Source organism: Camelus ferus, chromosome 11 (assembly GCF_009834535.1).
Source record: "Camelus ferus isolate YT-003-E chromosome 11, BCGSAC_Cfer_1.0, whole genome shotgun sequence".
Lineage (NCBI taxonomy): Eukaryota > Metazoa > Chordata > Mammalia > Artiodactyla > Camelidae > Camelus > Camelus ferus.
In genome coordinates, this window is record NC_045706.1 from 31,429,953 (window position 1) to 31,443,699 (window position 13,747).

General features: G+C 35.8%; 1 protein-coding gene across 3 annotated transcripts in view; it reads left to right on the forward strand.

Annotated features, from left to right (window-relative positions):
• The window catches only part of IDE (insulin degrading enzyme), an 89,015-nt gene that overhangs the window by 29,240 nt on the left and 46,028 nt on the right, over positions 1-13,747 (forward strand). For all 3 annotated transcript variants that reach the window (XM_032491317.1, XM_032491316.1, XM_032491318.1), the window contains exon 4: positions 2,573-2,742. In XM_032491317.1, coding sequence (XP_032347208.1) covers positions 2,573-2,742 — 170 coding nt within the window. The remainder of the gene's footprint in view (positions 1-2,572; positions 2,743-13,747) is intronic.

Sequence of the window (13,747 nt, forward strand, 5' to 3'; positions counted from 1 at the left end):
AATAATTTCTAATTTTTTATGATATCAGTGATTTGATTCATTATTCAAAGCATAATTTTTCCTTGATGAATTTTTATAGCTTTCTGTGTTACCAAGAAAGTGTAATTCTGCAGCCTTTTGATGGGTTTATAATGAAGCTTGATTTCACAGTTTTAGTAATTTTCAGCTTTAATTGCTGTAATTACTTATATTAATAATAGTCTTTTTTTCCCCAAACCTAATAGTTTGAATTTATTCTGTAGTGCAAAGAACATTAACAAAACAAAGGCATGGATTCAGGATACATGACTGGGTCAGAGTGGCCTGTTTCTTACTCTAGCTTATGTTTCAATCTTTAGGCAGCAGCTTTGAGGTGTAATCATCTTTTGTATGTGTTCCCAGAAGGCTTTCATTAATGAGTTCCCTGGGATCATACACTGAATTTAATTTCCTGTGTTACAAATGCCTCAGCAGATGTTCACATAATAGATCTCTGTTTGATGGAGGATATCTGTTACTTGGCTCAGAGTTTAAAAAAGAAAAAACCACTTGTAGAAGAGCATCTTTTAAAAAAAATTCATTATACTATGTCATAATCATGACCTTTTCTGTGGGCTTGTCCAGCCATGGTATGTAGCTATTAGGTACTTTTCCTAGCCTGAATGTATTGAGGTAGGTAAAAGAGGTTACATGTCCAGAAATACCTGTTTCCATATCTTTTTAATTATAGACTCCAGATAGATGGAGTGTCCCTGTGGATTGGTACGTGTGTAGTACTTAACACAGTATTGTATTCAGTGTGTGCTTAAAGTAATATCAGATAATGATAACAGCCTCTTTGATGGCTGGACTGTGAGGTGTAGTTGCTGAGATGTTCGTAAACCCAGAAGTCTCTTAGGCCCACTGAATAGTAGTCCCATTCAGATCGTGCTTCTGCTCTTGGCTTCATCTGAATTCTGGACTTTGTTTTTTATACAATGGGGTCTAAAGTTTCTTAAGAATTACTGTATGAAATCATGGTTTAAATTGCAACCTGATATTAGAATTAATTTACTAACTAAAGGGATCTTAGCTCAGCTTCAGTATACCTTAAAGTATTGCTATTAAAGAATAGCCTCAAGCATATTGTTTATGTTAGAGTTACATGCCATGTTATTTGTTGAACCACTGCTTATTCAGTTTTTAAAATTCTGTTAGTGTTTCATAAAAGCCCATAATTATGTCTTTGTCAGACTACTATGTTGTAGGTTTTTCACTCCATTACTTTTTCCACTAATTAAAGTTTGTTTCCTTTTCTTCATAAGAAGGAAGCATGTTCAAATAGAGCCTTTTAAAAATGAATCACTTAGTTTGTCCTAAAATGCCTGAGTCTTAGTGATACTGTACTTTAAACTGTAGATGCAAGATTTATTGCCTAAGCATTGTCACTTGCCTTTTCCTTTTCTGGAGAATTAGCCATATACAACAGGGGTTTTCAGAGACATGCCAAATTGCCAATCTTAAATAGATTGTTGCTGTCTCATTAAGTCTGCCTTGACTTTTTGGTGCTGTGATATTGTGATTTATGATAAGAAATATATCTTTGGTCTTAGTCCGTAGTCCTGGCCCGTAGCTTCTAAAAGCTTTGGAATTTCCTAAGTAATGAGAGCCATAGAGTTGTCTTTTTTTATTTTAAGCAGGTGACTTTGGGGAAGTCCCTTGATAACCTGAGGGTGAGGGCTGCTTGCCAGGGTTAACCAGCTCTGTGATTAGAGGGTTGGAACTTTCAGTCCAGGGGCTAGAGATTGATTTCAGTCACCAATGGCCCAGTGACTTAATCAGCCATGCCTGTGTAATGAAGCTACTCTAAAAACCCGAAAGGATGAGGTTCGGAGAACTTACAGGTTGTGAGCACATAGAGATCTGGGAGAGTAGCCTGCATAGAGGGCGTTGGAAGCTCCATGCCCCTTCCCACATACCTTGCCTTATGCATCTTTCATATGGCTGTTGCTCAGTCATATCCTTTTATAATAAAACTGGTAATCTAGTAAGGAAAATGTTTCTCTGAGTCCCGTGAGCTGATGTAGCAAATTAATTGAACCTCCGAGGAGGAGGTTTTGGGAACTTCTGATCTATAGCCAGTTGGTCAGAAGCCCAGGTGACAACCTGGACTTGCATTTGGTGTTTACAGTTGGGGGGCAGGGGGAGGAGGTGAGGGGAAGGAGGAGTCTTATAGGACTTGAGAGCCGATGTTATCTCCAGGTGGATGGTATCAGAATTGAGTTAAATTTTAGGATGCTCAGCTGGTGTTGGGGAATTGCTTGGTGGTGTGGTAAGAACACATGGAATTGTCAGAATCAGAGATGTTAATCGTTATATATTTTCACTAATTATTTAACATCCCGGGGAGGGGTAGACTGCTCTGAATTTACATGTGTCCAATGTTATATTTTTCCTATTGCTTACGAATTATATTCCTTCTTTATTAGTAGCAGTGATAGTTTTTTCTGATTCTGTAGAATTCATATTTCCTATCAAAGTTTCAAGCATATTTTTAAAAGGCCACTCCTCAAATAACAGCTTTCAAATTGTTAATTATGTTTCACACCCTTAGGTTTGCACAGTTTTTCTTGTGCCCCTTGTTTGATGAGAGTTGCAAAGACAGAGAAGTGAATGCAGTTGATTCAGAACATGAGAAGAATGTGATGAACGATGCCTGGAGACTCTTTCAGTTGGAAAAAGCTACAGGAAATCCCAAACACCCCTTCAGCAAATTTGGGACAGGTTTGTCAGCAGTGGGTTTAATGCATTAGTTTTCCTTGACCTCATTTGAACCATGGCCTCTTTGTCCAGTATGGTATTTCCCAGTTCAGGGTAGAAGATTGCAGAGCTCCTAATTCCTGTTCTTTATAAACTCACAGTCTGGAGCTGATAAGTGGTTGTTACATCTCTATTACTCCCTGTTATTTTTTAAACCATGCCCCTAAACTTAAGTTATCTGCCAAGTCCCTGTGTATTTGTGACTATATTTGTGACTCATTACCTAAAAAGAAGTTAAAGCTTAGGTATATGAACTTCAAGGTAATAGATTATTAAGAAGAATGACCAAATGTGAAGCAAGCTTATTGGATAACAAGGTATGGAATTGAATTCAGATTTTAGAAATAGTAAGAATGAAGTGGCAATGATCCTTTAAAACATGTGATTAATATTTTGACTAGTAGTTCAAAAAGAAGAATGTTAAACAAGAGTCGGGCCCTTGACATTGGACCTTTTGAACATTTTTTATCAAGGTATAATTGATGTACAGTATTATGTAATTTTCAGGTGTACAACATAGTGCTTCTGGCATTGGACTTTATACACAATACTCAGGATGATATTCTCAAAATTGTAGTAACAATTACCTATGCAGTTATTTAACCCTGTAGAGGGTTACCCTGGCCATCCCATACAAATAGGGCTTGACTGTTTAAGGAGCTAAGTGCTTAGAATTGTGCATAGATATTAACCAGCATTTCAAAAGGATTTGATAATAGATCCCTTTATTCTGAAGTCTGTCTTCCGAGTAGAATGCTATACTTCAAGGCTTGTTGAATCTTCCTGCTCCCATCACCTCCACGTCTACTATCTATAGGTAGATGCATAGCGTCTGCTCCAGGTACGACTCCATGGAAGACAGAACAGTACTGAAGACACATGAGATCTCTGCTCCTGGTAGATTAGAAGTGGAGATGACAGGGAGTAGAATAAAATAAATATTAGAGATACTTGATTTTATAGTGGTACATTTTTTCTTTATTAATTTTTCATTAAAAAGAACATTTAATTTAAATATTTAAACAATACAAAAATGTTTTTTTAAAAGCAAAAACAAAAAATTGTCCATTTCCTCATCTACTCCTGCCATTCCCACTCACCAGATATTGTTAAAAGTTGCTATGATTTTAAAATACTGCTTGAAGGATTATAAAATAGCATAAAAATAATAGATTGTTTAGTGTGCTTGAAAATTTATGCTTTATACACACTATTATATATAAAATGGATAAACAACGGCCTACTATATAGCATAGGGAACTATATTCAGTATCTTATAATAACCTGTAATGGAAAAGAATCTCAAAAAGAATACATATACATGTATAATTGAATCAGTTTGCTGTACACCTGAAACTTAAACAACATTGTAAATCAACTGTACTTCAAGAAAGGAATAAATAAATATATTCTAAACTTTTAAAAACATGTATGCTTATCATGTAAGTTAATATATCCAGCAGCAGCCAGGGAATTAGCATAGCTTTATAGAAATAGGAGTTTTTAAAAATTGCAGTTAGAAGTAGTGATACTGTATTCTTTAGACTTACAATACTTGGCATGCAATATCAGCGTCATCGCTAAGGTGAATACTGTGGTTCCTAAAATGTCTATGTAGTGATTAATTGTCTAAAAAGTGGCTTTCATAGGGAATAACAGCATATGTGATATGTCAAGAAGGGAATATGGGTTTAAAAACAAATTTCAAAATCACTACATCCAATGATTGTTGTCCTTTAAGCAGTCCCTTTGGTAGGTTAGAAACTTCCACCAACACTGCTGCTGTTGTGCAGAAAGTGTTAGAGCTCCTCTTTGGGAGTTGCCTTCTGTTAAATAGTCTCACTGTTGATAAATCACAATCAGCATAATCAGGAAGCAGCCACAAATCTTCCTGAAATAAATCCAGTGAATAAGATGAGCAATATTACTTCTGGTCACAAACAAGGAACAAACTTAAAATGTCCTAGAGGAAGGTTTCAGGAGTGATGGGCAAAGAGAAACATCAAATGGTCCTATATGTATGGGTGCAGTTTAAGAGCATATTTGTTTTTATAACCACTGACAAGGCTAGGCAGTTAGTCAGCAAAGGATGAGGTCATAGAAACAGCTAAGAGGTGAATTAGCCAGACTCAGTACGAAAGTATGGAAAATCTGATATAAGTAATGCAAATGCCAAGTTACCTACTGATTCTGGAAATATAAACTAACTTTGAACTTCTTGGAGTAGAGGTTCTGTTCATTAAGATCACAGATATGTTTGAAAAGATGATGAAAGCTATATACCCTTGCCCTAGAAATTACACACATAGAGAATTCTGCAAAAGTTATTTGAATGTTTGTCAGAAATTCATACTTAGTTTACTTGTATTATTTTATAGTAACTTCAGATGTTTTTGTGAATGTGCGCCATTTTGTTCATCAAGTATTGATTTATTATTTTAATATTAATATGTTAAGTATTACTTAATATCAGGAAAGCTGGGTATTTTATTTTTCCCCCACAAAGGCTGGGTATTTCAAAATGAACAAAAACCCAGCATTATGTTATTTATTTTTAAGAAAACCTTAAGATATTTGTCCCTAACAGTGGCTTTTCATGCTTCAAAAATAGTATAGATCAGTGAATTTCAAACTTTTCTGTATACATCCTGCAGTAAGAAGCATATTTTACTTAGTAATTCAGAGTGCATGTAAGCAACTGAAACAAAAGTTTTACCAAAAAATATCTATCTTACACCTTGGGATGTAGTCTGATATCCTCTGTTATATTCTGTTTCTTAAAAAAAAAAAATCTTGCTCTGCGAGTACAATGAATTTATTTCATTACAAATCGAATGGGTCGCAGCCCATAGTTTAAGTAATCCAGAATGATAGGCAATCATTTCAGTAGACTTAGGAAAAGCATTTGATAAAACTCGTTCATGAACAAAAAGCAACAAAAAGCTCTTGGACTGATAAAAACCTATGTCAAACATCATGATTAATTCTGAAGTTTCAAAAGGATTTCTGTTGAAAGGCAAAATCAGAACAAGAATACCCTCTAATCACTTTTTCCTTCAGCTGTGTTATAGGTGCTAGTCATTGCAGGAAGTCAAGGGGAGAAAAATGTGATAAGTAAGAGATAGGAAGGAAGCAAAACAAAACTTTTCTTATTTCCATATGACATGATTATCTGAAGAAATCTTCAGATCAATCATTAAAAATAAGATAATTCACCAAGGTTGCCAAAAGAAGAGAAACACTAAAATTACATTCTTGTGTCAATCGTAATCAATTAGAAAAATGCTACAGGAAAAATTATTTCACTCACCTTATATAAATAGCTATAGATACTTAGAAATCTAACAAAAGAGCAAGAAATATATAATGGCTATAAAAGAACACTTCAGTAAATGGGGAAATAAACCATTTTCATGAATGGGTAAACTCATCACACAGATATAATTCACTCTGACTTTATCTAAATTCAGTGCAGTGCCATTTGAAAGTCCTAGAAGTTTATTATTTTTTTGACAATCTAATAATCTGATTATAAAATTAATAAGAAAGAATAAAGGGCAAAAATAGCTAAGGTAATTTTGAAGAGCACCAAAGAAGGGACTACTTCTACCAGATGTCAAGACTTACTATAAAGTTCTAGTTGTTAACAATAGTGGAATTGGTGCAGGGATACATGAAGATAACAGTAGAACAGACTATAGACCCTAGAAACACATCCACAAATATGTGGAAACTTGACATAAGACAGGGGTATATTACAAATGAGTAAGGAAAGGAGGGGCCTTTCAGTAACTGGTGCAGGGGCAATTAGTTATCCATGTAGAGAGAAATAAAATTAGATCTCATCTCACACCATGTACAAAAATAAATTCCAGGTCAATTAGACCTAATTATAGACAAAATTTTACACAACTTCTGGAAGAAAAAAAAAATCTCAGAATTTTTAAAATCTCAAGATAGGGAAATGGTCCTCAAGTACACATAGCACAAAGCATATCTTTTAGAGATAAAGATAAACCAGAGATTTAAAGATAAATGTGACTTCATTAAAATATAAAATTCCTGTTCAATAGAGACACAAAAACAAGACAAGCACATACCCAGTGAAGATATTTGCAGAGCATATAATGGATAATAACTTGTATAAGTAAATAAGTAAAAGAGAAAACAGCTCACACAAGAAATACACAGTCTGTTTTGAGTCATTTACTTTGTTTGGAAGTCGTTTTTATAGATACTCTGCTTAAATCTGTATTCACACACATGTCTTCATTGACTCCCCTGTGTGGTTCTCCTAGCCTCAGACTTCAACCAGGAATCCCACCTCCCACTAGCGTATTCCTGGGTGATTTAAAGTTTGGCCTCTAAAGTTGGGCTATACTGAGTTCTTTGCTCTGTGACTGACCAGCCAAGAGACTTGGGCCAGTTTCTGAACTTCTGTAAGCCTCAGTTTCCTCCCATGTTGGGTTGGTGTGAGGATGAAAGGAGGTTGTGCATGTGAAGTGGTTAGCCAAAAGTCTGGCCATTATATGGTGCTCAATAAATGATAGTAGCCTTTATAATAACAGTATAACAGAGGATTGGCAGCTGTGAAAGACAGCAAAACTTTGAAAAGGTCCTTGCCATCGAAGTCGTGAGGCAGTCAGGGCTGCTTCAAGAACCAGTAGGTTTGGTGAACTGACTGTAGGGCAGTGTTATTGGAGGAATGGTGTTCTCTTCTCTTTTTAAACTGAACCGATGGTTGCCATCCACATTCCCTTTGCCCCACATTTATCACTCACGTATGCCTTTATATTTTCCATAGTTCCTGATAAATTGTATGCCTTTTCTCTACCCTATTGCCTTTTTTTCCGTCCTTTGCCTCTTCAGGGAATAAAAGCAGAAGCAGTAGAATTTTTAAAAGCAGTTTGGAACAGAAAAGGGAAAAGTTAGTTTAGGTTATTTTTTAGTGATCTGTTTCTCTAAACATAACCCCACAGACACTGTGGGAGCTAGGTTTAGTCAGCTGAGAAGGAAATAAAAGAAGTCAGGATGTGGGCGAGGGAAACAAAACAGGCACTCCTTCACAAATTGGTGGAATGAAAGGCAGGGTGGGAGGGCATGTGGAAATAGAGGGTGGAGCTGGATCTAGATATGGGTGACATTTTTCTTTCTTAATTGCTGTGTGACAATTGTGTATTGTAGCACATACCACAGGATTGCAAGAATCTGAGCAGGGTATTATAAATGTGCTCAGATTCTCTCTCTAAATTGACAGGTAATTAAAAAAAAAATCCCCTTCATGTAAAATGCATTTACAAATGCAAAGAGGTATAATCAATGTCTTTGCCCTCAAGGTGCTTCTAGTTTAGTAGGAGAGGAAAGGCAAACCCAGGATTTCAGTGGAGCATAATCTCAGATTTGATTTTCCAGGATCATTATCTCTTCCTTCTCTTCCTCCTCCTCCTTGCTAATTTTTACTGAGTGTTGTACTAAGCACTTTGCCTGGATTATTTAACTTAATTCTCACAGTCTCCCCAGTAGATACATGCTCTTATTATTTCCATCTTATAGATGAGTAAACTAAGATTTCAGAGGAGGTAATTAAATTACTTAGGGTCACTCAGCTTTTGAATGCTAGAGCCAGGTCTGGTACTTTTAACCATTGATCTGTTCTGCCTGCTTTAGGGTTGCCTATGATTAATCTCTCCAGGATCTCAGAGGAGATGTAAATTGAATTTTCTTGAAGGGTGGGTAGGATTTTCTTAAGAAGAGGAAGAGACACTCAAGAGGAAAAGGAAAAGGAACAAATATTTATTGTATGAGTGTTAAATGCCACACACTGGGGTAGATGTTTTATCTAATATGATTTCACTTAACCTTTACCACAATACTGAAATTTTCATCATCTCCTTTGACAGATGCCAAAATTAATACTGACAGAATAGTTAGACCAAAGTTCCATAGCCTTGGGGGGCATCCAGGGATGTGGGAGATAGGGTGGTAGTGGAAGTGTCTGTGGGGGTTATAGAATTCAATATCAAGTCAGTCTGAATTCAAAACCTGTGTTCTTTGCATTTTAGTTTGATCCTCAAAACCATGACAAGAAGCAGACCAAGGAGTGAGCTCAGTGTCTTCTGGAGAACATGAGTTAGAATAATTTGGCCATAACAAGGGATGTTTTAGCATAGGAAAATAGGAAGGGAAGGAAAATGGATTAGAACCAAAAAATATTGTGGAATATGAACCAGAAATTGAGTGACTACTGACCTTGGGATGGTGATAATGACACATAAAATTAGATCCTGATAAAAGTTAATCATTTACTTTTAACTCCCTAACCTCCATCCCTCTTTTTAAATGAAGAATTTGAGACACACAAAAGTAAATAAAAATACTTTAATGAGCCTCACGTATGCATCACTTTGCCCCAGCCAGTCCTGTCTGATCCACATTCCCAGTCATTGTATTTTGAAGAGATCCCAGACATTGTATCACTTCACTCATAAATATTTTAGTATATGTCTTTAAAGATAATGACTCTTTTAGAAAACATAATAAAATTACCATTGTCATTAATATCATCAAATATCCAGGTGGTGTTCAGATTTCTAGTTGTCTCATAAAAGTCAAAATTTTTTTAAGTTTATTTGAATTATGATCCACGTAAGCTTCATGTTAATGATTGATATGTCTTTTAAGCTTTTAGTCTATAGATTCATTTTTTTATCTCTCACCCACTCCCTGACCTTACCCTCCTGGAATTTATTTATTGAAGAATCAGGTTGTTTGTTGTATAGAATTTTTTATAGCCTAGCTCTTGCTGATTGCATTCCCAACAGTGAGGTTTAACATATTCCTTTGTCTTCTATATTTCCCCAAATTGGCAGTTGGATATAGAGGCTTGATTAGATTCATGTTTGACTCTTTTTGTGTAAAGCTTCATAGGTGGTGATGTGTTCTTCCATCAGGGGCATATAATGTCTAGTTTTATCTCTATTTATGATGTTGCAACCATCCTAAATGCATCACCTCTCTAAATCTAATTCTATTATTTTTTCTCATCTAGATTAATTTGAATACTACTCTAAAAAGAAAATCTCCCTTTCTGCTATTTGGCTACCCAGTGGTACGGTTACTGTAGGAAAACGCAAGACAAATGTTTGATTCATTCCCTTCATTTACCAGTTTTCAAAATATTGAGTTGGTTCCCTAGCACCCTTGAATGATGACTAATTTGTTTTTTAAGTGTCGTGATAAACTCATAGATATAAAAGTATTTTATATTTCAGCCCATTTATTATTCTCTAGGTTTTTCCATGGACTTTGTTAGTGTCTTTTTTTTTTTTTCCTTCCTAGGAAGTGTGTCTATGGAAAACTAGAAATTTACTGAAAACTCTAAGTGTACAGGTGTTTTATTATGGCATTTAAGAGGTTTTCGTTTCAAACATCTTGTACTTGCTTGTACTTACCCAGCTGCAGGAGAATTGCCTTTTAAAATTTTTAGGAAAATTCATATATCTCAAAAGGCTTTGTTCTTTCCTAGGATTTTTAGAAGATTGCTATAACAAGAAGAGAGAGCTATAAAAAAAAGTAGTTTATAGAGAGGGAGGTTATAGCTCAAGTGGTAGAACACTTGCTTAGCATGCACGAGGGTTTTGGTTCAGTCTCCAGTACCTCCATTTAAAAAAAGAAAAACTAATAATAAATAGACCTAATGACCCCCCCCCAAATTTTAAAAACAAATAACGAATTTTTTAAAGTTTAAATAATTCTGTGTAACTAACTCTAGATAAATTAACCTAATCTTCAGAATCTTGAGTTTTCAGAGAACATTTAAGACCATTTATAACCATCAAATTGACCTTTCCCTGGGAACCTTATCAGACATACAGTTGGAGCTAGCTCTGATTTCTAAAACACATTTCTAAAACTTCAAACTCAGTCCTTCCCACAGAGCATAACAAATATTTGGCTGACTTCAGAATTTTCTGGGAAAATATTCCATTTATTTGAAAATCAGTATTCATATACATCAGTACTGAGTTTGTAAGCTTTTTTAAAAAGTAGAATTTATAGTTGTTATGATGAAAAGATAAAATAAAATTTACTGAGCTTTACAATTTACAAAGCCCTCTTTATATCGGTTATTACTTTTTGTAAACTTTACAACATTCCAAGTTCTTGTAAGTAACTGTTGTCTGACAGATGCTATGCTGAGCCTTAACACAGATTATTCATTTAATCCTCATAGCAATCCTGTGAGATTGGTTCTCTTGTTATTCCTATTCACTCTAGTAGTGACAGAGCCAGAACAGTAGGATTCAAGATTGTGTTAGCAGTATTTTAATTTGATATAAATGGTCCAGCTGAATTAGTGCTAAATTAAGACAGTGAATGTCTAGAGGCTGAACTGGTATTTGTTATTCCAGCCATATTCACGTTTTCCTCCACATGTGGATTCTAACGTAGAGGAAAGTCATCTGGACCATTTACTGAGCTTTCTTCCCTACCTTAGTGCCACTGTTTCTTTGCTATCCTCAGAAGTAGTAGCTGCTCCTTATTATTATGTATGTATTTTTCTGCTGCACATCAAGTATTATGTTAAACACTGTAACATTTTTAACAGATTTATTATTTGTCATAAAAGAGATACGTACAAAAGCATTTGCCAGATCATTCTCTACATAATACTTAAAGAAACAGAACATTGCAAATATAGTTTGAGCACCTGATATATACTTCCCCAGTTGCATTTTCCTCCCTGCTCCCGAGAGATAACCACTGTCTTAAAGGTTGGTGATTATCACTCCCATGCTTTTTTAAAATAAAAACATTGCTTAAAAAAAATTGCTAGCCATGCATTTACTTCTAAGCAATATGTTGTATACTTTTTAAAGTTTTATAAAAATGATATTTTATTGTGAGTAATCTCTGCCCCTTGTATTTCTTCATTCAGTGTTTTATTTGTAGTAGTTATCCGTGTTGGTGAGTGTGCCTCTGACAAGTTTTTTATTTTAATTTTTTTGCTGCTTTTTGAAAAACTATTGAATGCATGTGCCGCTATTTATCCATTTTCCGTCAGTGGAACAGTGCTGCTTTGAGCATTCTCGTACATGTTTCCGTGGACACAGAGTTCTCTAGGGCTCTAGGAGTGGAAATCTCAGAGTGCAGTTACTGTATGATGAGATATGCACATCTGCAGATTCAGCAGATACCACCAGGTTTCCTGTAGTGGTTGATCCAGTTTGCCCTCCTCAAGCAGCGTCCGAGTTCTCATTTCTCCACATACCTAAACAGCATTTGGTGTCATCAGACTTTCTATGCCATTTTATTAGATGTTAAATATTAATCTTATGCTTTTTATATGTATTTTTTTTCTAATTTGGTATAAGCCTACCAGTATCAGAACAGCAGACTGAGCCTAAGAGAAGCAGAGTGACTTGTTCAAGGTCATGCAGCCAGAAGATGGCTGACCCTGGATCAGGTGATAGCTCTGCCAATACCAAAGCTAGTGCCTGTTCCTCTGCACCTCCCCACCTGGGATCCCGGCACTGACAGTAACAGAGTCTCCTCGGTACTTTAAGGACTAAGTTGTGGAATTCTGTGCATTATGTCCTGCTTTTCCTTTCATTTCCTTTTTTTTTTTTTTTGGTGGACGAAGGTAATTAGGTTTATTTATTTATTTGTTTGTTTTAATGGAGGTACTGGTGATTGAACCCAGGACCTCATGCATGCTAAGCATACATTCTACCACTTGAGCTACACCCTCTCCCCTCCTCATCTGTTTCTTGAGAACTTCCACCAACGAGCCTTCCTGTGTTTAGAAAACTTTTAAAAAAGATTTTTTTATAAAAGGGTTAATAAACTTAAAGACGAGCCTGGCTCTTTGGACTGTTTGTACCTGATATTCATGTTTCTCTGTCAGTGTAGTGCGAGCTGGGTATCCTGACCCCCCAGTGGAGAACCTTTTCCTCTTTCTAATTCAGGAGCTTCTAAGGATATAGGGCTGCCCGTCTGGGCTGTGTTCCCAAATTGACCACAGTTTCCTTCTGTCATTACATATTAGACTGAAAAGATCTAGGCAGCAAAGAAATGAATGTGTAGATTCACAGAATGGTATCTACTTGTGGCTTAAAGCCACTTTTCAGAACAAATGCGATTGTGCCTCTGTTTCGCAGTTTGGCCAGAGATCAGCATCATTAGATTTTTGTACCTTTGGTGAGCCAGATTGCTGTTGATAAAGTGGCTCCTTTGGCTTGTTTTTCTTTTAACCTTGTATTGAAATGTAATAAATATACTGAAAGGTGTATGTGGCTCTGATAAATTGTTTCTACTTTTGCTATTTGAAGGATCAATTGAATGAATATACTGCTTTTATTTATGTATGACTCATTGAACTTTTAAAAACTCAGCGCATCATGGACCCAGCACCCAGTCAAGAAGCAGAACCAGCACCTCTTTGTGCCCCTTTGTAGTCACTATCTACCAACCCAAGAATAACCTCTGTTCTCACTTCTCATGACTCAGATTAGCTTAGCCTTTTTTCCTGCTTTATATAAATGAGATGATAAAGTGTACTCTTTTGTGTCTGGCTGCTCTCATTCAGCCTTAAATTTGTCAAGTTCATCCTTACTGTTGCATATAAACAGTGAATTATTCATTCTTTTTGCTGTATAGTATTCTTTTGTGGTCCTCTGGCACATTGTGCTGTATAGCACTGTCAGTATTTTGCCAGTGATACATATCTAGTGTGTTTGGGGTACGTTCCTGCTTTATATCTGTATTTTAAAATGTACCTAAAGATAAAGAATAGGAATTAGAATGGTAAGTTATTCAGGCACATTAAAATCAAAGCAGAATGAGCTAGAGCTAGGCAACTGGAAAGAATTTGATGTTCTAGATGGAGGCTATGATCTTGGTCTTCGTAAACTTTGATTTGAGGGTTTTTTTTTCCCTAACCAGAATACTGCCCAGATTGTGAATAGGC